Raw genomic sequence first — 27,555 nt, 5'->3', positions numbered from 1 at the left:
AACATTATCTCCTCTGAATACGTTTGTTGTTTTGGCTTCAAACTCGCACGGGAGAGAGATTGAACCCTTCTGATTAAAAGTATTGAACAGAGTTTTGATAAGTTGTCAGGTTTTGATTTTACGCAGCTTCAAAGAACCCCTGTGCAAAGTCTACTAAAAAATGTCTTTGAGCTGTTATTTGACCCCCTTAAAATGCTTCTAAACTCACCAAACTTGACACACACATCAGGTCTGGCAAAAAATTGCGTCTTCTAACGCTTTTCCGGCCGTGGGTCTTGGGGGCAGCAGCCAAAGGCGGCCCCGACCAACGCTGCTTGCAGCTTTAATTTATATTGCTTTCCTCCTCTCCAAGGTTCTCATAGTCATCATTGTCACCGACGTCCCTCTGGGTGTGAGTTTTCCTTGCCCTTATGTGGGCCTACCGAGGATGTCGTAGTGGTTTGTGCAGCCCTTTGAGACACTAGTGATTTAGGGCTATATAAGTAAACATTGTGGAGACCCTGCCCCAAGTGGTTGGGGCAGGGTCATTGAGGAGACCCTGCCCCAAGTGGAGGAGTTCAAGTACCTAGGAGTCTTGTTCACGAGTGGGGGAAGAGTGGATCGTGAGATCGACAGGCGGATTGGTGCGGCGTCTTCAGTTATCTGGACGTTGTACCGATCCGTTGTGGTGAAGAAGGAGCTGAGCCGGAAGGCAAAGCTCTCAATTTACCGGTCGATCTACGTTCCCATCCTCACCTATGGTCATGAGCTTTGGTTCATGACCGAAAGGATAAGATCACGGGTACAAGCGGCCGAAATGAGTTTGGGTCTCTCCCTTAGAGATAGGGTGAGAAGCTCTGCCATCCGGGAGGAACTCAAAGTAAAGCCGCTGCTCCTTCACATGGAAAGGAGCCAGATGAGGTGGTTCGGGCATCTGGTCAGGATGCCACCCGAACGCCTCCCTAGGGAGGTGTTTAGGGCACGTCCAAGCGGTAGGCGGCCACGGGGAAGACCCAGGACACGTTGGGAAGACTATGTCTCCCGGCTGGCCTGGGAACGCCTCGGGATCCCCCGGGAAGAGCTAGACGAAGTGGCTGGGGAGAGGGAAGTCTGGGTTTCCCTGCTTAGGCTGTTGCCCCCGCGACCCGACCTCGGATAAGCGGAAGATGATGGATGGATGGATGGAAGTAAACATTGATTGATTGATTGATATACAAGTTCATTAAGTTTGTACATAGAGTGAACAAGGAAGTTCGAGCTCAGAGTAATTTATGATTTAAAGAAAAGGGGTGGGATTAAATAAGTGTATACTTCTTCTCACTCCTTTTCAAATATGTAAAAAATGTTTTTTTTAATCCTCCATTGTTTTCATTTTGTTATAATAGCCGTTAAGGCTATAGCACTGTATTGGATCATGCTTGCTCTTGTTTTTTTTTTTTTGTTTTTTTGCATATTTGAAATAAAAATATATCAATCAATCAATCAATTTACACAACATGTGTGGTGGTTGATAATAAACAAACATGCTGAGGGCGTGCCACCACCGGCCCCCGGGCCACACTTTGGACACCCCCGCCGGAGAGGCTCGTATTACCCCTTCCCGAGTGGCCCACACGCCCGTGTCATCGATTCGTGTTATTTCGGGTGACGCGCGTTGCCAATCATGAGGAAAGTCCTCTCCTTCGCCGAGCTGACTCCTGTGTTGTTACATTGTAGCGGAAAGAATGTCGGAAAGGGCCGAGGATGACGTCAGGGGGGAGCAGCGCCGAGCGGCCAGGCAGCAGCTGAAGCAGCAGCAGCCGATCCAGCGGGGAGAAAGCTCCACAGCAATGGCGACTGTTGCGGAGCGGAGATCCTTGCCGAGTCCAGAAATAATGCTGGGACAGCCTTGGAGCAGCTGGGTCGACGCCGCCAAGCTCCACGGCAACGACGGTGAGTTCCCTCCGCGTCCCGACTGCGTACGCCGAGGCCAGCCCGGAGCGCCACAGTCGCCGGCGCTAGTTGGCTGTAGTCGCGGCCGTTCGCATGCATTTGTCGGCAGGAATGGGAAGGAAGCTCCAGTGGTAGCAAGTGCCAGTATTTATTCCTGTCTCTCGGATCGCCCCCACTCCCAGGTGCTGAATCGGAGGAAAGTTTCAAAGACTCGGGGAAAAATCGCGAAGCCATGCGTTTGTGCAGAGAAGGTAAGTGTGCTTTTTTTTTTTTTTTTTTTTTTTTTTTTTCCTTCCCTGTCTAGGGCCGAATGGGTATTTTGGTTGTGGGGATTTGGCACACAAACACACACACTCAAGCCGAGTCAAACTTCAAAAATCAGAACAAGTGTTTAATTCAAAGTACCGTATGCAGTACTTTTGACATCTGTCCCTAAAATAACTTATTTGCTAACTTGGCTCAAGCTTTAGAAACAATAACACTGCCATGTCTTACTAATGTCAACATGCATCTAGTACAGGGGTCTCAAACACGCGGCCCGCACCTTATTATGAAAATTTAATGATGGTGCGGCCCGTGAGTTTTATAAGAATGGCGCTTTACGCGGCATGGCGTAGTGCAGGGGCGCTCACACTTTTTCTGCAGGCGAGCTACTTTTCAATTGACCAAGTCGAGGAGATCTACCTCATTCCTATTTATAATTTATATTCATTTATTTATGAAAGAGACATTTTTGTTAACAAGTTAAATGTGTTTAATGATAATACAAGCATGTTTAACACACATAAATGTCTTTCTTTCACAAAGACAAGAATATAAGTTGGTGTATTACCTGATTCTGATGACTTGCATTGATTGGAATCAGACAGTAATGATGATAACGCCCACATTTTCAAATGGAGGAGAAAAAAAGTTGTCCTTTCTGTACAATACCACATGAAAGTGGTTGTTTTTTGGCATCTAATTCATCCAGCTTCCATACACTTTACAAGAAAAACATTGGCGGCAAATTCCGTAGCTTGCTTGATTGACATTCACGGCACCCGAGGGTCTTGTGAGATGACGCTGGCTGCTGCCAGTTCATTATTATGAAAAAATGACAGAGAGGAAGGCGAGAAACACTTTTTATATCAACAGACTTTCACGCCGTCCCTTCCGTCAAAACTCTAAAGGCCGACTGCACATTTCCTATCTTCACAATAAAAGCCCTGCTTCATGCTGCCTGCGCTAAGTAAATAAGAGTCTCGGAAAGCTGCCGTGCACATCACTTGTGCACGCCAGCTTTCTGAGGGATCGCTTGTGCACGCCAGTTTCCCGAGACTCTGTATTTAGTTAGCGCAGGCAGCATGAAGCAGGGCTTTTATTGTGAAGATAGGAAATGTGCAGTCTGCCTTTTAGAGTTTTGACGGAAGGTACGGCGCGAGAGTCTGTTGAAATAAAAAGTGTTTCTCGCCTTCCTCTTGGTCACATTTTCATAATAATGATCTTGCAGCAGCCAGCGTCATCTCACAAGACCCTCCGGTACTGTGAATGTCATTTAAGTGACGTCTTGGTGAAGATTGATGATCACTAATTTTTAGGTCTATTTTTTTTAAAAGCCTGGCTGGAGATCGACTGACACACGCCCCGCGGTCGACTGGTAGCTCGCGATCGACGTAATGGGCACCCCTGGCGTAGTGGGTAGAGCGGCCGTGCCAGAAACCTGAGGGTTGCAGGTTCGCTTCCCACTTATTGACATCCAAATCGCTGCCGTTGTGTCTTTGGGCAGGACACCTCACCTTTGCCCCCGGTGCTCCTCACTGGTGAATTAATGGTTGGTAGGGGCAAACTGGCAGCCACGCTTCCGTCAGTCTACCCCAGGGCAGCTGTGGCTACGGATGTAGCTTACCACCACCAGGTGTGAATGAATGATGGGTTCCCACTTCTCTGTGAGCGCTTTGAGTATCTAACAATAGAAAAGCGCGATATAGATCTAATCCATCATTATTATTATTATTATTATCATAATTGTACACCCTCGATTTTTCCGGGAGACTCCTGATTTTTAGTGCCCCTTAAGGGGTAATCATTCCCCCGAACTACACCCAAACATCAGTATTAAGGGGCAGCATGCTTTTAGTGTCCTCTACAACCCGGACCAACAGCGTGCCGGCACAGCCACATGTTGTATTTGGCTTCTGTAGACGCAATGAGCGACTGCAAGACATAGTTGATCAACAAACCATACAGGTCACACTGAAGGTGGCCGTATAAACAACTTTAACACTGTTATAAATATGTGCCACACTGTGAATCCACACTAAACAAGAATGACAAACACTTTTTGGGCCGAATGGGTATTTTGGTTGTGGGGATTTGGCACACAAACACACACCCTCAAGCCGAGTCAAACTTAAAAAATCAGAACAAGTGTTTAATTCAAAGTACCGTATGCAGTACTTTTGACATCTGTCCCTAAAATAACTTATTTGCTAACTTGGCTCAAGCTTTAGAAACAATAACACTGCCATGTCTTACTAATGTCAACATGCATCTAGTACAGGGGTCTCAAACACGCGGCCCGCACCTTATTATGAAAATTTAACGATGGTGCGGCCCACGAGTTTTATATGAATGGCGCTTTACGCGGCATGGCGTAGTGCAGGGGCGCTCACACTTTTTCTGCAGGCGAGCTACTTTTCAATTGACCAACTCGAGGGGATCTACCTCATTCCTATTTATAATTTATATTTATTTATTTATGAAAGAAACATTTTTGTAAACAAGTTAAATGTGTTTAATGATAATACAAGCATGTGTAACACATAGAGATGTCTTTCTTTCACAAAGACAAGAATATAAGTTGGTGTATTACCTGATTCTGATGACTTGCATTGATTGGAATCAGACAGTAATGATGATAACGCCCACATTTTAAAATGGAGGAGAAAAAAAGTTGTCCTTTCTGTACAATACCACATGAAAGTGGTTATTTTTTGGCATCTAATTCATCCAGCTTCCATACACTTTACAAGAAAAACATTGGCGGCAAATTCCGTAGCTTGCTTGATTGACATTCACGGCACCCGAGGGTCTTGTGAGATGACGCTCGCTGCTGCCAGTTCATTATTATGAAAAAATGACAGAGAGGAAGGCGAGAAACACTTTTTATTTCAACAGACCTTCGCGCCGCGCCGTCCCTTCCGTCAAAACTCTAAAGGCCGACTGCACATTTCCTATCTTCACAATAAAAGCCCTGCTTCATGCTGCCTGCGCAAACAAAATAAGAGTCTCGGAAAGCTGGCGTGCACAAGTGATGTGCACGCCAGCTTTCTGAGGGATCGCTTGTGCACGCCAGTTTTCCGAGACTCTGTATTTAGTTAGCGCAGGCAGCATGAAGCAGGGCTTTTATTGTGAAGATAGGAAATGTGCAGTCGGCCTTTAGAGTTTTGACGGAAGGTACGGCGCGAGAGTCTGTTGAAATAAAAAGTTTCTCGCCTTCCTCTCGGTCATATTTTCATAATAATGATCTTGCAGCAGCCAGCGTCATCTCACAAGACCCTCCGGTACCGTGAATGTCATTTAAGTGACGTCTTGGTGAAGATTGATGATCACTAATTTTTAGGTCTATTTTTTTTAAAAGCCCGGCTGGAGATCGACTGACACACCCCCCGCGGTCGACTGGTAGCTCGCGATCGACGTAATGGGCACCCCTGGCGTAGTGGGTAGAGCGGCCGTGCCAGAAACCTGAGGGTTGCAGGTTCGCGTCCCACTTATTGACATCCAAATCGCTGCCGTTGTGTCTTTGGGCAGGACACTTCACCTTTGCCCCCGGTGCTGCTCACTGGTGAATGAATGATGAATGAATGGTTGGTGGTGGTCGGAGGGGCCGTATGCGCAAACTGGCAGCCACGCTTCCGTCAGTGCACCCCAGGGCAGCTGTGGCTACGGATGTAGCTTACCACCACCAGGTGTGAATGAATGATGGGTTCCCACTTCTCTGTGAGCGCTTTGAGTATCTAACAATAGAAAAGCGCGATATAAATCTAATCCATCATTATTATCATTATTATTATTATCATAATTGTACACCCTAGATTTTTCCGGGAGAATCCTGATTTTTAGTGCCCCCCCCAGGGGTAATCATTCCCCCAAACTTCACCCAAACATCAGTATTAAGGGGCAGCATGCTTTTAGTGTCCTCTACAACCCGGACCAACAGCGTGCCGGCACAGCCACATGTTGTATTTGACTTCTGTAGACGCAATGAGCGACTGCAAGACATAGTTGATCAACAGCCATACAGGTCACACTGAGGGTGGCCGTATAAACAACTTTAGCACTTATAAATATGTGCCACACTGTGAATCCACACTAAACAAGAATGACAAACACATTTTGGGAGAACATGTGCACCGTAACACAACATAAACACAACAGAACAAACAACTAGGATCCAATGCAGCCCTAACTCTTCCGGGCTATAATACACTCCCCGGCCCCCTATTGTAGCTCGAAAGAGTTAGGACTGCATTGGATTCTGGGTATTTGTTCTGTTGTGTTTATGTTGTGTTACGGTGCGGATGTTCTCCCAAAATGTGTTTGTCAATCTTGTTTGGTGTGGGTTCACAGTGTGGCGCATACTTGTAACAGTAATAAAGTTGTTTATACGGCCACCCTCAGTGTGACCTGTATGGCTGTTGATCAAGTATGTCTTGCAGTCACTTCCGTAGGTCTTCAAAAGCCTCATACAATTTGTGACGGGGCCAGCACACTGTTTGCATGGTGGAAAAGCGGACGAGACAACAGGTTGTAGAGGACGCTGAAGTCAGTACCGTACCTTAATATTGTTGCCCGGGTGAAAACCGGGAGAATGATTGCCCTGGGAGATTGTCGGTAAGGGTACTGATATCTGGGTGTTTCCCGGAAAGTTTGCGAGAGTTGGCAAGTATGTTGCTAAGGCGGGAAAGCCATTCAAAGAAGGTGAATTCATTAAAAAGTGCTTGTTAGATTTTTTTAAAGAAATCTTTTCACGCGGCCCAGTTTCTGCATCCAGTGACCCCCCAGGTAAATTGAGTTTGAGACCCCTGATCTACAGCATTTGCAATATTAGTCTTTTAAATCCATTGTCAGCATTTGATCTTTTACCAGGAATAGTTGTACTATTTGGAAGGAGAGTTAAGTATGCATGTGCAGTAAATGTTAAGTATGTGTCTATAGAAGCGTATTTACAGTATTTATCCTTTTTGTACAGGGTTATTTAAATTTTTAACATTAGGCATTCCTAAAAAGTATAAATGTAATCACAGCAGTATGATGATTCTATGTGTCTACATTAAAACATTCTTCTTTATACTGCATTAATATATGCTACTTTTAAACTTTCATGCAGAGAGGGAAATCACAACTAAGTCATTTTAGCAAAACTGTATTTATTAAACAGTTATTAAGCAGTGGCACAAACATTCATGTCATTTCAAAACAAAGTGCAAGATTGTCAGAGACATTTTAAAACAAGTTATTAGTGCATTTTTGTGCATGATGTCACTAAGATGACATATCAAAACAACACAAAATTTAAGTGCACTTTTGTACAAAACACTACAATAGTTTAAAACATATAAAGTGCACTTTTGTGCATGATGTCACACAAGATATTTCAATAACTGTCAAATAAAAATGAGCTGCCTTATAGAAAACCAAATAGTGTATGTCCTTCACTATGTGGTAGGTTCCTGCGGACGTTATCTCCTTCTGTTGTTGACTATTTGTTTCATACGGTGTTGATGTGGGTGTGGCACGGGCCCAGATGTCGACATGCGGAGTTTGAGGCACTCTTCATTCTCTAGCGGGTGACTTTTCAAATGATGCTACAAATTAGCAGTGCCGCTACTTTTTGTAGCAACACTTTTGCTGCATTCTTGTAAAACATCTTCCCGCTTGAAGCCAAACCACCGCCACTCTCTGCTGTTTTTCTTGGGTATTAATTCTCCCTTCATTTCTTACCAGATTGGCACCTTTTTTCTCTCGTATTACCACTCGCACTGCACCGCTAGCATCACAGCTAATGTTACGCAAGCTGCTACCTCTCTGCTGGGCGAGGGCGTATGACGTTGCACGAGCGTCAGTATGTGACGTATGTAAGAAGGTGCGCTTGTTTTACGTCTCTGTGAAAAGGAGAGACGAGAGAGTGAGAAACGCCTATAGTGTAATGCCCGCTGCTAAAAGCAACTGCGCGAGGACGTATACTCGGAATATCACGATATAGTCATTTTCTATATCGCACAGAGACAAATCCGCGATATATCGAGTATATCGATATATCGCCCAGCCCTACAACAGACAGCTAACCAGGAGTGCGATGCTTCCCCCTCATCTTGATGGTTTTGGCCCCTCTCTTCTTAAAGGGGAACATTATCACAATTTCAAAAGGGTTAAAAACAATAAAAATCAGTTCCGAGTGGCTTGTTGTATTTTTTCAAAATTTTACCGGTCTCGGAATATCCCTAAATAAAGCTTTAAAGTGCCTTATTTTCGACTCTCTGCGAAGAGACTGGCCATTTCCCTGTGACGTCACACAGTGCTGCCAATGTAAACAAACAATGGGAATACCACAGCAAGATATAGCGACATTAGCTCGGATTCAAACTCGGATTTCAGCGACTTAAGCGATCCAACAGATTACGCATGTATTGAAACAGATGGTTGGAGTATGAAAATATTGAAGAAGAAACTGAAGCTATTGATGCTATTCATAGCCATAGCATGGCCGAATAGCTGCGTTAGCATCGCCGGTAAAATGTGCGGATCAAACAATCAGGACTTTCGCATCTTTTGACACTGGAGCAACTTAAATCCGTCAATTGGTAAGTGTTTTTTTCACATTAAATGTGGGTGGAAGGAAACGTAATATAGTTGCAAATGCATCTGCAGGTTATCCATACATCTCTGTGCCATGTCTGCTTTAGCACCGCCGGTAAATAGCATGTTAGCATCGATTAGCGTAGCATGTTAGCATCGATTAGCTGGCAGTCAACATCAACAAAACTCACCTTTGTGATTTCGTTGACTTAATCGTTGCAAATGCATTTGCAGGTTATCCATACATCTCTGTGCCATGTCTGCCTTAGCATCGCCGGTCAAATGTGGAGACACTCTTGCACATTCAATGGGGGTCTGGCGGCAGACACTTTCGCATCTTCGGCCCAGTGGTGCAACTTGAATCCCTCCCTGTTAGTGTTGTTACACCCTCCGACAACACACCGTCGAGGCATGATGTCTCCAAGGTTCCAAAAAATAGTCAGAAAAACGGAAAATAAAAGAGCTGAGACCCGGTGTTTGTAATGTGTTGAAAATGAAAATGGTGGGTGTGTTACCTCGGTGACGTCACATTCTGACGTCATCGCCTCCAGCTCGATAAACAGAAAGGCGTTTAATTTGCCAAAATTCACCCATTTAGAGTTCGGAAATCGGTTAAAAAAATAGATGGTCTTTTTTCTGCACCATCAAGGTATATATTGACGCTTACATAGGTCTGGTGATAATGTTCCCCTTTAATTTCCACTTGATCCGTCTCTTGCATGTATTTGTTTTTGATTAAATGACTTTCCTTGGCCGCCAGTTATTATCACTTCCGGAAGTTGGTGTGTCGCCGTAACTTCGGTTGTGTCGGTCGCGTCCTTTTTGGCTTCAAATTAAGTTGTGGCTTAATATTATTGTGCTGTCTTTTGTCTTTGTTATGAATTTGCAATCGTTCTTTGGCTAAAAGTTTTTGTGTTATAACTAATGATATTGCCTTGTGTATTTGTAATGACCTTTCATGACCACCTTAGCTATCCGCTAGTTTTGTTTTGATGACGCCACAGGCGGGCAACAGACTTAAAGGCCTACTGAAAGCCACTACTACCGACCACGCAGTCTGATAGTTTATATATCAATGATGAAATATTAACATTGCAACACATGCCAATACGGCCTTTTTAGTTTACTAAATTGCAATTTTAAATTTCCCGCGAAGTGTCGTGTTGAAAACCTCGCGGTATGATGACGCGTATGATAATGCGTGCGTTTGACGTCACCGGTTGTAGCGGACATTATTTTGCAGCCCAATCCAAACTAAAGGTAGTCTGTTTTAATCGCATAATTACACAGTATTCTGGACATCTGTGTTGCTGAATTTTTTACAATTTGTTCAATTAATAATGGAGAAATCAAAGTAGAAAGATGGAGGTGGGAAGCTTTTAGCCTTTGGCCACAAAAACACAGCCGGTGTTTCCATGTTTAAAATTCCCGAAGATGAAGCTTTACTATGGATCAGAGCGGTCAAGCGAACATGGATCCTGACTACATGTCAACTGTGAGAAAATTGTGGTAATAAGTCGCCTCTTACCGGAGACATCAGCGGAGCTTCCGTCCTGCTGCAGCTGCGTGACTTCCCTCAGAGACTCTGGCGTCAACACACCTGTAGCCACACACCTCCGACTTTCAGGTGCTGTTTAATCTCACTAAAACACTAGCAACACAATAGGCAGATAAGGGATTTTCCAGAATTATCCTAGTAAATGTGTCTAATAACATCTGAATGGCTCCCACTGCAATCGCCTTTTTTTTTTCCTAGTCCCTTCACTCTAAATTTCCTCATCGACGAAACTTTCATCCTCGCTCAAATTAATGGGGAAATTTTAGCTTTTTCGGTCCGAATCGCTCTCGCTGCTGGTGGCCATGATTGTAAACAATGTTCATATGTGAGGAACCCAAAACCCGTGACGTCACGCTCACATCGTCTGCTACTTCCGGTACAGGCAAAGCTTTTTTATTAGCGACCAAAAGTTGCAAACTTTATTGTCAATGTTCTCTACTAAATCCTTTCAGCAAAAATATGGTAATATCGCAAAATGATCAAGTATGACACATAGAATGGACCTGCTATCCCCGTTTGAATAAGAAAATCTCATTTCATTGTTATCCTTAAAAGTGCTCAACTTCATAAAAACCTGCCATTCTTAAACCCACAGGTTTCTGTTTTTTGTAAGGACAAAATCGATTGGTTCTCTATGAAAACAATCTTGGGTCCATACTTTTCTTGCCGAGCACGGATCGATATAAATCGATCTATCGTTACACCCCTAATGTATAAAGTAAAGTATGTGTAAGTATAATTGACCTTTTTGGAAGGTTAGTTACTGTATAGTCGCAGTATAGTTCAGCTTCAAAGTCAATACATTATTATTGACATTTTTAATATAGATATTCTGAGATTAGTATAGGTGTAAGCGGTATAGATTGGTTGGTAGAGTGGCCGTGCCGGCAACTTGAGGGTTCCAGGTTTGATCCCCGCTTCCGCCATCCTAGCCACTGCCGTTGTGTCCTTGAGCAAGATACTTTACCCACCTGCTCCAAGTGCCACCCACACTGCTTTAAATGTAACTTAGATATTGGGTTTCACTATGTAAAAGCGCCTTGAGTCACTAGAGAAAAGCGCTATATGATTGGCAACACTAAATGGGCCCTAGTGTGTGAGTGTGAATGTTGTCTGTCTATCTGTGTTGGCCCTGCGATGAGGTGGCGACTTGTCCAGGGTGTACCCCGCCTTCCGCCCGATTGTAGCTGAGATAGGCGCCAGCGCCCCCCGCGACCCCAAAAGGGAATAGGTGGTAGAAAATGGATGGATGGAAATGTAATTTAGAATATATCATTTAGTAATATTTGGCAATGTATTACGGTACTGTGTCAAATCCATCCATTCATCCATCCATTTCCTACCGCTTGTCCCGTAGACAAATACAAACATTCAAAGGTTTGATTTCGCTTTATGAAGCAGCTACACTTTGCTGACTATAGCAAGAGCTTAGTGTGTTGTCAATCCATCCATTTTTCTACCGCTAGTCCCTATCAGGGTCACGAGGGGTGCTGGAGCCTATTTCAGCTGCATTCGGGCAGAAGGTGGGGTACACCCTGGACAAGTCGCCCTCTCATTGCAGGGCCAACATAGATAAACAACAACATTCACACACTAGGGACCAGTAAGTGTTGCCAATCAACCTATCCCCAGGTGCATGTCTTTGGAAGTGGGAGGGAACCCACGCAGTCACGGGGAGAACATGCAAACTCCACACAGAAAGATCCCGAGCGCGTGATCGAACCCAAGACCTTTGTATTGCGAAGCAGACGCGCTGCCCCTTAGTGTGTTGTGTTCGGTTTATTTTTAAACTAAGCCATATGGTGTACTGTATGCATTTCTTTTCCATATTTCCAGTAAAATAAAACACGACTGAGCTGCTCACCCTACTAATCATTAAACACAGCGCTGTTTATATTAATATCTATCCATCCATTTTCTACCGCTTGTCCCGTTAGGAGCCTATCTCAGCTGCATTTGGGCGGAAGACGTCGTACACCCTGGACAAGTCACCAACTCATCACAGGGCCAACACAGATAGACAGACAACATTCACACTCACATTCACACACTAGGGATCAATTAGTGTTGCCAATCAACAGGTGCATGTCTTTGGAGGTGGGAGGAAGCCACATAATGATACAAAATATACTTTGAAGTGTTACTATGCAACTATTGTCTAGTTTAAAAACTTGCATTGCATTATCCACTCACTGTTACCTAACATTCATCTCTTCGCTATTAGGACTTATTGTCTCTTGCTCAATGACACATGGACAGCACGTGCGTTGCTGGAACTTGTTACAGTTTTGTTAAGTTAGCTCTTGTACAAATAGTGATTCATCTTGAGTTGAGATCGAGTAAAAATAATCTAAATCTGTTTTTTGTCTTAAAATGTTTGCTGTGTTTCACAGAGATTGGCTATTTATTTGTGGCAGTGGGTGCGTGACCAGGGCAGTGTCAATATAATGTTATAATGGCTGTTAAGATGGGCTTCACGGTGGCAGAGGGGTTAGTGCGTCTGCCTCACAATACGAGGCAGTCCTGGGTTCAAATCCAGGCTCGGGATCTTTCTGTGTGGAGTTTGCATGTTCTCCCCGTGAATGCATGGGTTCCCTCCGGGTACTCCGGCTTCCTCCCACTTCCAAAGACATGCACCTGGGGATAGGTTGATTGGCAACACTAAAATTGGCCCTAGTGAGTGAATGTGAGTGTGAATGTTGTCTGTCTATCTGTGTTGGCCCTGCGATGAGGTGGCGACTTGTCCAGGGTGTACCCCGCCTTCCGCCCGATTGTAGCTGAGATAGGCGCCAGCGACCCCAAAAGGGAATAAGCGGTAGAAAATGGAAAATGGATGGCTGTTAAGGCTATAGCACTGTATTGGATCAGGCTTGCTCTTCTTTTTTTTTTTTGCATATTTGATATAAAAATACATCAAATCAAATCAAAATACAATGTCGTCATACAATTTGCATAATTGGCTAAGACTAGGGCTGGGCGATATTGCTTCTTTTAAATATATCTCGATATTTTTAGGCCATATCGCGATACACCATATATATCTCCATATTTTGCCTTAGCCTTGAATGAACACTTGATGCATATAATCACAGCAGTATGATGATTCTATGTGTCTACATTAAAACATTCTTCTTCTTCATACTGCATTAATATATGCTACTTTTAAACTTTCATGCAGAGAGGGAAATCACAACTAAAACTGTATTTATTAAACAGTTATTAAGCAGTTGCACAAACATTGATGTCATTTCAAAACAGAAAGTGCAAGATTGTCAGAGACATTATAAAACAAGCTATGAGTGCACTTTTGTGCATGATGTCACTAAGATGACATATCAAAACAACACTATTAAAGTGCACTTTTTGTACAGAACGCCACTACAATAGTTTCAAACAAATTAAGTGCACTTTTGTGCATGATGTCACACAAGATATTTCAATAAGTGTCAAATAAAAATGAGCTGCCTAATAGAAATCAAATAGTGTATGTCCTTCGCTATGTGGTAGGTTCCTGCGGACATTATCTCCTTCTGTTGTTGAGTATTTTTTTCATACGGTGTTGATGTGGAAATGTTTGCCTCGGCATTTTGTTGGTGTGGCACGGAATTGAGATGTTGACATGGGGAGTATTCACTCTTCATTCTCTAGCAGGTGACTTTTCAAATGATGCTACATATTAGCAGTAAAGCTACTTTTTGCAGCAACACTTTTGCCCCACATTTGACAAATTACTGTTCGACATCTTCCCGCTTGAAGCCAAACCACCGCCAGACGACGGACCCCCAGCTGTTTTTCTTGGGAATTAATTATTTCTTCATTTGTTACCAGATTCGCACCTTCTTTGTCTCGTATTACCACTCGCACGGCTCCGCTAGCATCACAGCTAACGTTTCCCATGACGCTACCTCTTTGCTCTGCGAGGGCCTATACGTATGTGACGTATGTAAGAGGGTGCGCTTGCTCTCTGAGAAGGAGACAGAAGAAGTGGGAAGAGCCTGTAATGTAATGCCACCAGCTAACGCAGGGGTAGGGAACCTATGGCTCTAGAGCCAGATGTGGCTCTTTTGATGACTGCATCTGGCTCTCGGATAAATCTGAGCTGACATTGCTTAACACGATAAGTAATGAATAATTCCACTTGTAATTATAGTGTTAAAAATAACATTCAAAATATAAAACATTCTCATGCATTTTTATGTTCAAGAAGTTGCGTTAATGGTAAAAAGGTATTTATTTATTATTGGTTAGTGTGGGGCTTGCCCTCCTGGGGGTTCTTCAGACCACCAAGCACCGACATGAGAGCCTGTTTTACGGTAAAATATTGTTTTTTTTTTTCCAGTTAGTCTCTCAGTTGCTTTCCAGCATTTGTCTTTTTCTCTTTCGTCCTCACTCGCGCTCTGGCTCCAGCCCCAACCCTTTGTCTCTTCCTGGCTGCTGCTTATAACAGAGCGACAGGTGATTAGATAAAAAGGCCCAGGTGGGCCTTCTACGCACCTGTCGCTGATTTCGGGGCCGATCCTGGCAACATCCCGCTTTGCCGCAGGCCACAACCCTCCACAGTTAGCTTCAGAATAACAATGTTATTACAAAGAATAAGAGACTTATTATACCTTAGAAATGTTGGTCTTACTTAAAAATGCACACGTTTATTTGTGTTCAGTGTTAAAAAAACCCATTATATGGCTCTTAGGGAAATACATTTTAAAATATTTGGCTTCTTGGCTCTCTCAGCCAAAAAGGTTCCCGCCTCCTGAGCTAACGTATACTCGAATATCACGATATAGTCATTTTTTATATCGCACAGAGACAAGCCCGCGATATATCGCATATATCGATATATCGCCCAGTCCTAGCTACGACGAATGTATTTTTTTTTGGAAGACTAAAACATGCAATACATTTAATTGAAAACAAATCCATGTTATTAATATCAACATTTATTTTTCTTGTTTCATTATATTGTGGGTAGCATGGTGGACCAGGGGTTAGTGCATGTGTCTCACAATACAAAGGTCCTGAGTTCAATCCCGGGCTCGGGATCTTTCTGTGTGGAGTTTGCATGTTCTCTCCGTGACTGCGTGGGTTCCCTCCTAGTACTCCGGCTTCCTCCCACTTCCAAAGACATGCACCTGGGGATAGGTTGATTGGCAACACTAAATGGTCCCTAGTGTGTGAATGTGAGTGTGAATGTTGTCTATCTGTGTTGGCCCTGCGATGAGGTGGCGACTAGTCCAGGGTGTACTCCGCCTTCCAAAAGGGACTAGCGGTAGAATCAATCAATGTTTATTTATATAGCCCCAAATCACAAATGTCTCAAAGGACTGCACAAATCATTACGACTACAACATCCTCGGAAGAACCCACAAAAGGGCAAGGAAAACTCACACCCAGTGGGCAGGGAGAATTCACATCCAGTGGGACGCCAGTGACAATGCTGACTATGAGAAACCTTGGAGAGGACCTCAGATGTGGGCAACCCCCCCCCTCTATGGGACTGAAAGCAATGGATGTCGAGCGGGTCCAACATGATACTGTGAAAGTTCAATCCATAGTGGCTCCAACACAGCCGTGAGAGTTCAGTTCAAGCGGATCCAAGACAGCAGCGAGAGTCCTGTCCACAGGAAACCATCTCAAGCGGAGGCGGATCAGCAGCGTAGAGATGTCCACAACCGATACACAGGCGAGCGGTCCATCCTGGGTCCCGACGAGCGGTCCATCCTGGGTCTCGACTCTGGACAGCCAGTACTTCATCCATAGTCATCGGACCGGACCCCCTCCACAAGGGCGGGGGGGGGGGGGGGGGACATTGGAGAAAAAAGAAAAGAAGCAGCAGATCAACTGGTCTAAAAAGGGAGTCTATTTAAAGGCTAGAGTATACAGATCAGTTTTAAGGTGAGACTTAAATGCTTCTACTGAGGTGGCATCTCGAACTGTTACCGGGAGGGCATTCCAGAGTACTGGAGCTCAAACGGAAAACGCTCTATAGGGGGGGGGGGGTACATAGGAGAAAAAAGAAAAGAAAAGAAGCGGCAGATCAACTGGTCTGCAAAGGAGGTCTATTTAAAGGCTAGAGTATACAGATGAGTTTTAAGGTGAGACTTAAATAAATGGATGGACATTATATTGTTTTGCTGTAGTTTTCAATTGTTGCAGCTTTCTTTATCACTACAGTGTAACTAACACAGGCTGCACTTTGTACACCCCTGCTTTATTTACATATTTTATTCTGCCCTCCCTGAATGTTGGCATTTAGTCCTGCAGATAGTGTCGGTAAGCAGTCCTTTTAATCATAGATGTAAACTCGTACAACAGTCTCCACAATGAAGTACTGCAAAACTAAGCACACAAGGGAAAGTAAATTAGTATACAGATGAAGTGCACATATATGTAGGAAGCATGTTCCAAATGAAATGTTACAATACAGCTTGGTTATAAACTATGCAACCACATAGAATATGGTTGGCTCTCAACTTTCTTACAGCCCATTGACAGGCTACCAAAAAAATAGCATTGCAGTCGATTGAAAGGCCCAGTCACCAAACTCTGTTGAAACGAATATCAACCATATCACCTATCAGGCTAGTCTCCTGCCCTCCACACTGTGTGTGAGTGTGAGCTAACTAGATACGGAAACCTGTTTGCTCAAATCTTAAACTCTTAAATTGTTAAATAAATATAGTAAAATTTCATATCGCGGTTGTTGCGACCAAAATTATGACGCTGTCAATATTATTGGGGTATTGTTGAATGTGCTTCAGGACATACTGAAATCTTATATGTAAAATATGTTGAAAATAAGGCTGGGCGATTTACTCGATATATATCGCGGGTTTGTCTCTGTGCGATACAGAAAATGACTATATCGTGATATTCGAGTATACGTTCTCACGCAGTTGCTTTTAGTTGCGGGTAGGGATGCACCGTAATGAAAATTTGTGGCCGAAGCTGAATAATGAATGCAGTTTTTCACCATTTTTTTAATATTGCATAAATAGCCTAGAATAAATATTTAGCCATGTTTTTCAAATAAAGTATTTTTTTTTATTGAATATTGACATTTTTTTTAATATTCCAGTAGCCTTTGCTTTTCAAAAAAAGCACAAAGTTTTTCATTTATATTAGGCCTTCAAACCAAACATGCATTCCCCCCAAGAAATAAAGTGCATTAAAGTGGATAAACCCACAACAAATGAATTATTGTCCTTTTGGCAAAAGTCTGCTTAGCCACAGTAGATATGCTAATAATGTAAACAGAAGGCTCAAGTAAATCTCAATTAAGTGTGTGCTTGTAACCTCATACACTTATACAGGTAGCCTACACAACAGGCTAATAATGTAAACAGAAGGCTCAAGTAAATCTCAATAAGTGTGTGCTTGTAACCTCATACACTTATACAGGTAGCCTACACAACAGGCTAATAATGTAAACAGAGACCCCACTAAATCTCAATAAGTGTGTGCTTGTAACCTCATACACTTATACAGGTACACAACATATCCCAACGTCACCGCGTCAAAAAATTGCGTCACACGCCACTATTCGGCCTTGTTTTTAACTCATTCCACCGAAGGCCGAATGTGGCTTTTTTTTGCCATATTCGGCCGAATATATTCGGTTACCGATTAATCGGTGCATCCCTAGCTGCGGGCATTACACTACATGCTTTTCTCACTCTTTCTTGTCTCTCCTTCTCACAGAGACTTAAAACAAGCGCACCTTATTACATACGTCACATACTGTCACGTCATACGCCCTCGCTGAGCAGAGAGGTAGCAGCATGGTTAACATTAGCTGTGATGCTAGCGGAGTGGTGCGAGTGGTAAGGCGAGAGAGAGAAGTTGTAATCCCCCGATTCCCATTTTCAACTGTCCGCTCATGTGAGCAGGAAAACGCTGAACACCACTGTCAATCACTCAATCAATCAATGTTTACTTATATAGCCCTAAATCACTAGTGTCTCAAAGGGCTGCACAAACCACTACGACATCCTCGGTAGGCCCACATAAGGGCAAGGAAAACTCACACCCAGTGGGACGTCGGTGACAATAATGACTATGAGAACCTTGGAGAGGGGGAAAGCAATGGATGTCGAGCGGGTCTAACATGATACTGTGAAAGTTCAATCCATAATGGATCCAACACAGTCGCAAGAGTCCAGTCCAAAGCGGATCCAACACAGCAGCGAGAGTCCCGTTCACAGCGGAGCCAGCAGGAAAACATCCCAAGCGGAGGCGGATCAGCAGCGCAGAGATGTCCCCAGCCGATACACAGGCGAGCAGTACATGGCCACCGGATCGGACCGGACCCCCTCCACAAGGGAGAGTGGGACATAGGAGAAAAAGAAAAGAAACGGCAGATCAACTGGTCTAAAAAGGGAGTCTATTTAAAGGCTACAGTATACAAATGAGTTTTAAGGTGAGACTTAAATGCTTCAACTGTCAGTTTAGGCTGCTCGCCGGCTCCTCATCACCACTTCAAGATGGCGGCCCAATTTCTCGCGTCACAGCAGCCAATGTTGTGTGAAGTGAAGTGAATTATATTTATATAGTGCTTTTTCTCTAGGGACTCAAAGCGCTTTACATAGTGAAACCCAATATCTAAGTTACATTTAAACCAGTGTGAGTGACACTGGGAGCAGGTGGGTAAAGTGTCTTGCCCAAGGACACAACAGCACTGACTAGGATGGCGGAAGTGGGAATCGAACCTGCAACCCTCAAGTTGCTGACACGGCCGCTCTACCAACCGAGCTATGCCGTGTCTACTTACAAGATGTCTAGCGTGATGCAACCAAGAGTTGAAGATACTTCATGAGGACAAGATCATTCTCCCCCTTCTTTTCATTCCACTATGTTACAAACGCGCATAGCCGCTAAAAGCGAGGAAAAGCATGAATGCTCTTGAAGAATGCACATAGCGATTTTTCGACGCTTGAAAACTTCCATCCATCCATTTTCTACCGCTTATGCCCTTTAAGGGAATAAGCGGTAGGAAATGGATGGATGGATGGATGCCCTTTGGGGTCGCGGGGGGCGCTGTTGCCTATCTCAGCTACAATCAGGCGGAAGGCGGAATACACCCTGGACAAGTCACCATGTCATCGCAGGGCCAACACAGATATACAGGGAATAAGCGGTAGAAAATGGATGGATGGATGGATGGATGCCCTTAGGGGTCGCGTGGGGCGCTGGTGCCTATCTCAGCTACAATCAGGTGGAAGGCGGAGTACACCCTGGACAAGTCGCCGCCTCATCGCAGGGTCAACACAGATAGAGACAACATTCACACTCACATGTATGTACATATTGCATCATTTTTAGCTATATTTCAGCTCATTTAATTTCATTTACTTATGTCCTCTGTGCATTTAAAGGCCTACTGAGATGAGATGTTCTTATTTAAACGGGGATAGCAGGTCCATTCTATGTGTCATACTTGATAATTTCGCGACATTGCCATATTTTTGCTGAAAGGATTTAGTAGAGAACATCCACGATAAAGTTCGCAACATTTGGTCGCTAATGAAAAAGCCTTGCCTGTACTGAAAGTAGCAGACGATGTGCGCATGATGTCACGGGTTGTGGAGCTCCACACATCTGAACATTGTTTACAATCATGGCCACCAGCAGCGAGAGCGATTCGGACCGAGAAAGCGACAATTTCCCCATTAATGTGAGCGAGGATGAAAGATTCGTGGATAAGTGAGAGTGAAGGACTAGAAAAAAGAAGACAAGGGCAGTGGGAGCGATTCAGATGTTATTAGACACATTTACTGGGATAATTCTGGAAAATCCTTTATCTGCTTATTTTGTTACTAGTGTTTTAGTGAGATTATATGGTCGTACCTGTACAACCTGGAGGTCGGCCCCGCACCTTTCTTCAGCACCAGTCGACGAGTGGTGGCGATGCCCATCTCTGCCCTTCGCAAAGGACCCTCTTCGAAACACGATCTTTCGAAATGATCGCTGCATAATACACTGTACTTTGTGTGTGTGGTCCAATCCAACCGTGTTCGCTTGACATCTCTGTTCCATAGTAAAACTTGACTGTGATCTTTCGGGAATGTAAACCATGAATTGATTAACATGGACCCCGACTTAAACAGGTTGAAAAACTTATTCGGATGTCACCATTTAGTGGTCAATTGTACGGAATATGTACTGAACTGTACAATCTACTTAAAAAAGTATCAATCAAAACAATGAAACACCGGCTGTGTTTGTGTTGCTAAAGCCGGCCGCAATACACCGCTTCCCACCTACAGCTTTCTTCTTTGATGTCTCCATTGTCCATTGAACAAATTGCAATAGATTCAGCAACACAGATGTCCAGAATACTGTGGAATTTCGCGATGAAAACAGACAAGCTAATAGCTGGGAACGATCCTGGAACAAAATGTCCTCGACGATCCGTGACGTCACGCGCACGTGTCATCATACCGAGACGTTTCAGCTGGGTATTTCGGCGCGAAATTTAAAATTGCAATTTAGTAAACGTATTGGCATGTGTTGCAATGTTAAAATTTCATCATTGATATGTAAACTATCAGACTGCGTGGTCAGTAGTTGTGGGTTTCAGTAGGTCTTCAATTTATATGTGCGTGTCACATGACGCATTATCTGTATGTAATATTAGTTGCTTTTCAGATAGTGTTTTGTGTGCTATGTTGTTCCAGACCACAGCAAACGTTACCTAGCTTGCCAAAGATTGTTATAAATCTATTAAAAAAAGACAGCCTAGTGTTTCTTTTAACTTGGAAACGCACATCTATACCTTTGGCCATTAAAAGCCAGTAATTTCCAGGAGTTATCTCACCTTCTGAGTAACCTCTGGTTTGCTAATGGTTTCTAATGTCGTAAAAATGTGTAGAATAAATATTAAATTTCAACATTTCTCCCAACAAAAATTTGCTTCAGCCTGTGACACAGTAATTTTGATAGTAGGCTATAATGGCTATTATAGACACTTGCGTCATGTGTTGCCTTCTTTATAAGACTTACACACGGCTTTTCATTTTTTTGCGGTTCCAGACAGATTTGTTTTTTGTATTTTTGGTCCAATGTGGCTCTTTCAACATTTTGGGTTGCCGACCCCTGGGTTAATGAATCTTTTTTTTTTTTTTGTCATGGTACTTATCTGGTGTTGTCCTTTCATAGCTCACCAATGTGGGCAAAGGACAAGAAGATTGCAGGAATTTAGCAGCAAATATCCAAGCCTACAAATAAGTGATTCTATTTACTGTACTACACGTTAAACATTGTCAGTACTGGGTTGTAGCCACGTAGCACTTAAACTGACCCCTGAAAGCCAAATATTTCAAAATGTATTTCCGTGAGAGCCATATCATATTATTTAACACTGAATACTACTAAATGTGTGCATTTTTAAGTAAAACCAACATTTTTAGAGTATAATAAGTCTGATTCTTTTTAATAACATTGTTATTCTGAAGCTAACCAATTATAAATCAAAAGTCATGTCTGTTGATCATGTTTTTGTTTGGCCATGTGCTGTTTGTCCTTTGGACTCTTTAAGTTCCTGTTTTTTCCACTCCCTAGTCTTGTTTCCTTGGTTACTCATTTTGTCCACCTGTCTCTGGTGGACAAAATGCCCGCTCACCTGCTTCCCGAGCACTAATCAGAGGCAGTATTTAAGCTCGTCTTTGCCAGTCAGTCGCCCTGGCGTCAATGTGAACTTTTCTTGCTCTGTGCTGACTTGTTTCATGCCTTGCCATAGTTTCGTGCTTCATGCCATGCCAAGTAAGTTTTGTTTGATTTATGTTCTTAGTCTGTTTATGCGTTAGCTTTCTTCCTTAGCCCAAGTTGTGCCTCCACTGTGAGCGATTTTTGTTTGTATCTTTTTTTAGTTTAAATTAAATCATGTCCCGAGTAGTCCGTCTGCCTTCCTGGGAGAACGACCCCGCAGCAAGCTGCGACCCCTTTAACTTCTTACCATTAATGCGACTTCTTGAACAGGTGCGGTAGAAAACGGCTGGATGGATTTAAATGCATCAGAATGTTTTATGTTTTGCACATTATTTTTTAGCACTGTGATTACCAGCGAAATTAAGCAATGTTGGCTAAGATTTATCTGAGAGCCAGATGCAGTCATCAAAAGAGCCACATCTGGCTCTAGAGCCATAGGTTCCCTACCCCAGGCCTGATAGTAAACAATTCAATTTGATGCTGAAGATCAATGTACATCTGCATCATGTAGGAGCATCCTTTATAGCAGTGTTTTTCAACCTTTTTTGAACCAAGGCACATTTTTTGCGTTGAAAAAATGCGGAGGCACACCACCAGCAGAAATTATTAAAGGGGAACATTATCACAATTTCAAAAGGGTTAAAATAATAAAAATCAGTTCCCAGTGGCTTGTTGTATTTTTTTGAAGTTTTTTTCAAAATTTTACCGGTTTCGGAATATCCCTAAATAAAGCTTTAAAGTGCCTTATTTTCGCTCTCTGCGAAGACACTGGCCATTTCCCTGTGACGTCACACAGTGCTGCCAATGTAAACAAACAATGGGAATACCACAGCAAGATATAGCAACATTAGCTCGGATTTCAGCGACTTAAGCGATTCAGCAGATTACGCATGTATTGAAACAGATGGTTGGAGTATAAAAATATTGAAGAAGAAACTGAAGCTATTGAGCGAATAGCTATTGACGCTATTCATAGCCATAGCATGGCCGAATAGCTGCGTTAGCATCGCCGGTAAAATGTGCGGACCAAACGATCAGGACTTTCGCATCTTTTGACACTGGAGCAACTTAAATCCGTCGATTGGTAAGTGTTTGTTTCGCATTAAACGTGGGTGGAAGGAAACGTAATATAGTTGCAAATGCATCTGCAGGTTATCCATACATCTCTGTTCCTTGTCTGCTTTAGCACCGCCGGTAAATAGCATATTAGCATCAATTAGCGTAGCATGTTAGCATCGATTAGCTGGCAGTCAACATCAACAAAACTCACCTTTGTGATTTAGTTGACTATTGTTGCAAATGCATCTGCAGGTTATCCATACATCTCTGTGCCATGTCTGTCTTAGCATCGCCGGTCAAATGTGGAGACACTCTGGCACATTCAATGGGGGTCTGGCGGCAGACACTTTGGCATCTTCGGGCCAGTGGTGCAACTTGAATCCCTCCCTGTTAGTGTTGTTACACCCTCCGACAACACAACGTCGAGGCATGATGTCTCCAAGGTTTCAAAAAAACGGAAAATAACAGAGATGAGACCCGGTGTTTGTAATGTGTTGAAAATGAAAATGGCGGGTGTATTACCTCGGCGACGTCACATTCTGACGTCATCGCCTCCAGCTCGATAAACAGAAAGGCGTTTAATTCGCCAAAATTCACCCATTTAGAGTTCGGAAATCGGTAAAAAAAATAGATGGTCTTTTTTCTGCACCATCAAGGTATATATTGACGCTTACATAGGTCTGGTGATAATGTTCCCCTTTAAGAAATGAGACTCATTTGACAGTAAAAAGTCATTTTCGCAATTGTTGGATATGACTTTAAACCATAACCAATTATGCATCAATATAGATCTTGTCTCAAAGTAGGTGTACTGTCACCACCTGTCACATCACACCCTGACTTATTTGGAGTTTTTTGCTGTTTTCCCTTGTGTAGTGTTTTAGTCATTGTCCTGCGCTCCTATTTTGGTGGCTTTTTCTCTTCTTTTGGTATTTTCCTGTAGCAGTTTCATGTTTTCTTTTGAGCGATATTTCCCGCATCTACTTTGTTTCCATCCTTCTTGGTGGGGACATTGTCATGTCATGTTCGGATGTACATTGTGGACGCCATCTTTGCTCCACAGTAAGTCTTTGCTGTCGTCCAGCATTCTGGTTTTGTTGACTTTGTAGCCAGCTCAGTTTTAGTTTTGTTCGGCATAGCCTTCTCCTAAGCTTCAATGCATTTTCTTATTGGCACTCACCTTTTGTTTTTTTTGTTTGTTTAAGTATTAGACACCTTTTTACCTGCACACTGCCTCCTGCTGTTTCCGACATCTACAAAGCAATTAGCTACCGAAGAGTATTACAAGGTTACTCTGCCGGGCTCCAGACAGTACAGACACTCAACAACAACACATCATTTGCAGACTATAATTACTGCTTTGCAATAAATATTTTTTACCCCAAATAGTTGAAATTAGACAATCTCCTACAACACACCAGACTGTATCTCACGTCACACTAGTGTGCTGCGGCACAGTGGTTGAAAAACACTGGGATAGAGTATCTATTGAGTCAGAAATGTGTATGTTCTTAATGTGTGGTTTTCAATCAAGAATATTTCAGTTGTTTTTGTCCTTCTTTGTGGGGACATTGTTGACTGTCATGTCATGTTCGGATGTACATTGTGGACGCCGTCTTGGCTCCACACGGTGTAAGTCTTTGCTGTCGTCCAGCATTCTGTTTTTCTTTACTTTGTAGCCAGTTCAGTTTTAGTTTCGTTCTGCATAGCCTCCCCTAAAGGCCTACTGAAACCCACTACTACCGACCACGCAGTTTGATAGTTTATATATCAATGATGAAATATTAACATTGCAACACATGCCAATACGGCCGGTTTAGTTTACTAAATTGCAATTTTAAATTACCCGCAAAGTATCCTGTTGAAAACGTCGCGGAATGATGATGTGTGCGCGTGATCCAAGCTATAAGTAGTCTGCTTTAATCGCTTTAAAAGCTATAAGTAGTCTGCTTTAATCACATAATGACACAGTATTCTGGACATCTGTATTGCTGAATCTTTTGCAATTTGTTCAGTTGATAATGGAGAAGTCAAAGAAGAAAGATGTAGGTGGGAAGCGGTGTATGGCAGCTGCCTTTAGCAACACAAACACAGCCGGTGTTTCCTTGTTTACATTCCCGAAGGTGAAGCTTTACTATGGAACAGAGCGGTCAAGCGAACATGTCAACCGGCAGTTTTCGGTGAGAAAATTGTGGTAATTAGTCGGCTCTTACCGTAGACATGAGCGGAGCTTGCGTCCTCCTGCAGCTGCGGACTCTCTTACCTCCTCCCATCGGAGACACTAGCGGTCACCACACCCGTGGCCACACCCCTCCGATTTTCAGGTACCATATAATCTCACTAAAACACTAGTAACACAATAAGCAGGTAAGGGATTTTCCAGAATTATCCTAGTACAGTATTTCCTTGAATAGCCACCGGGCATGTAATATGCGCCCGCCTTGAATTACTGCCAGGTCGAACTCGCTCCCCAAATTTATTCGCGCATGCTTACTTTTACCGCCAGGTCAAAGTCGTGACGTCACGAGTGACGCTTCCCCTGTCGTCATTTCCAAAATGGCGGAGGAGTTTTTTTTTTTTGCTTTTACTATGTGTAAACCAGGGGTCTTGTTCCACAGCCTTACAGATCACACTGATGGTTGTGATATGAAACAACTTCTCTTTAACACTCTTAAGAATATGCGCCACACTCTGTGAACCCACACCAAACACATTTCTGGAGATTATAGGCTCTGTAACACATTATAAACGCAACATAAGAATTACCCAGAATTCCAATGCATCCATGACTCTTAGCTATTTTATACACCCCGCTAGCACCAACCCCCCCTCCGTGCGCCGGTTGAGGTGGGCAGAGTTGGGGGCGCGTGTATAATATAGCCAAGAGTCATGGATGCATTGGAATTCTGGGTAATTCTTTTGTTGCGTTTATAATGTGTTACATAGCCAATGTTCTCCAGGAATGTGTTTGGTGTGGGTTCACAGAGTGTGGCGCATGTTAGTAAGAGTGTTAAAGTTGTTTATATCACAACCATCAGTGTAAAAGGTACGGCAGTTGACCAAGTATGCATTGCAATCTCGTATGAGAAGCAGCGATATGCATGCGTCCGACCGGCACGCAGATAGCATGGTGTAAAGATGGGCGCGATGACATGTTGTAGAGCAGTGGTCCCCAACCACCGGGCCGCGGCCGCAGAAGAATTATTTATTTTTTATTTATTTTTTTTATATCACACTCAATTTTTTACTGCATGCCATTGGTAATAATAATAATAATAATGATGGATTAGATTTATATCGCGCTTTCCTATTGTTAGATACTCAAAGCGCTCACAGAGCAGTGGGAACCCATCATTCATTCACACCTGGTGGTGGTAAGCTACATTTGTAGCCACAGCTGCCCCGGGGTAGACTGACGGAAGCGTGGCTGCCAGTTTGCGCCTACGGCCCCTCCGACCACCACCAACCATTCACTCATCATTCATTCACCGGTGTGAGCGGCACCAGGGGCAAGGGTGAAGTGTCCTGCCCAAGGACACAACGGCAGCGATTCTGGATGTTAATAGGTGGGAAAAGAACCTGCAACCCCCAGGTTTCTGGCACGGCTACGCCATGCCACCGCTCCTCGGTAAGCGCAGTGGTGAGAAAAGGTTTTAAAATTATTAGCGCCCGCTTACTTTTACTGCATGCCTTGAATAAGCACAGGAGTGAGAAGAGATTTTAAATTAATTAGCACGCCGGCGGCTATTCAAGGAAGTACGGTAAATGTGTCTAATAACATCTGAATCGCTCCCATTGCCCTCGCCTGTTTTTATTATTATTATTTTTATTTTTATTTTATTAAAACATTTTTTCTAGTCCTTCACTCTCACTTTCCTCATCCAGAAATTTTTCATCCTCGCTCAAATTAATGGGGAAATCGTCGCTTTCTCGGTCCGAATCGCTCTCGCTGCTGGTGGCCATGATTGTAAACAATGTTCAGATGTGAGGAGCTCCACAACCCATAAAGTCACGTGCACATCGTTTGCTACTTCCGGTACAGGCAAGGCTTTTTATTACCGACCAAAAGTTGCTAACTTTATCCTGGATGTTCTCTACTAAATCCTTTCAGCAAAAATATGGCAATATCACAAAATGATCAAGTATGACACATAGAATGGACCTGCTATCCCCGTTTAAATAAGAAAATCTCATTTCAGTAGGCCTTTCAATGCATTTTCTTATTGGCACCCAGCTTTTGTTTATTTTGGGTTTAATCAATCAATCAATCAATCAATCAATGTTTACTTATATAGCCCTGAATCACTAGTGTCTCAAAGGGCTGCACAAACCACAACACAAACCACTACGACATCCTCGGTAGGCCCACATAAGGGCAAGGAAAACTCACACCCAGTGGGACGTAGGTGACAATGATGATTATGAGAACCTTGGAGAGGACGAAAGCAATAGATGTGGAGCGGGTCTAGCATGATACTGTGAAA

The 27,555-nt window shown here is 43.3% G+C and overlaps 1 protein-coding gene across 2 annotated transcripts in view; it reads left to right on the top strand.

The window, feature by feature from the left end:
- Positions 1 to 27,555, top strand: part of LOC133535427 (ataxin-7) — a 127,633-nt gene that overhangs the window by 28,173 nt on the left and 71,905 nt on the right. For both annotated transcript variants that reach the window (XM_061875259.1, XM_061875258.1), the window contains exons 3-4: positions 1,696 to 1,911; positions 2,094 to 2,162. In XM_061875259.1, the coding sequence (XP_061731243.1) occupies positions 1,704 to 1,911; positions 2,094 to 2,162 (277 nt within the window). In that variant the 5' untranslated portion in view covers positions 1,696 to 1,703. The remainder of the gene's footprint in view (positions 1 to 1,695; positions 1,912 to 2,093; positions 2,163 to 27,555) is intronic.

This window comes from Nerophis ophidion, linkage group LG16 (genome assembly GCF_033978795.1).
Source record: "Nerophis ophidion isolate RoL-2023_Sa linkage group LG16, RoL_Noph_v1.0, whole genome shotgun sequence".
Taxonomy (NCBI): Eukaryota; Metazoa; Chordata; class Actinopteri; order Syngnathiformes; family Syngnathidae; genus Nerophis; species Nerophis ophidion.
This window is presented reverse-complemented; position numbering and strand designations above follow the sequence as displayed.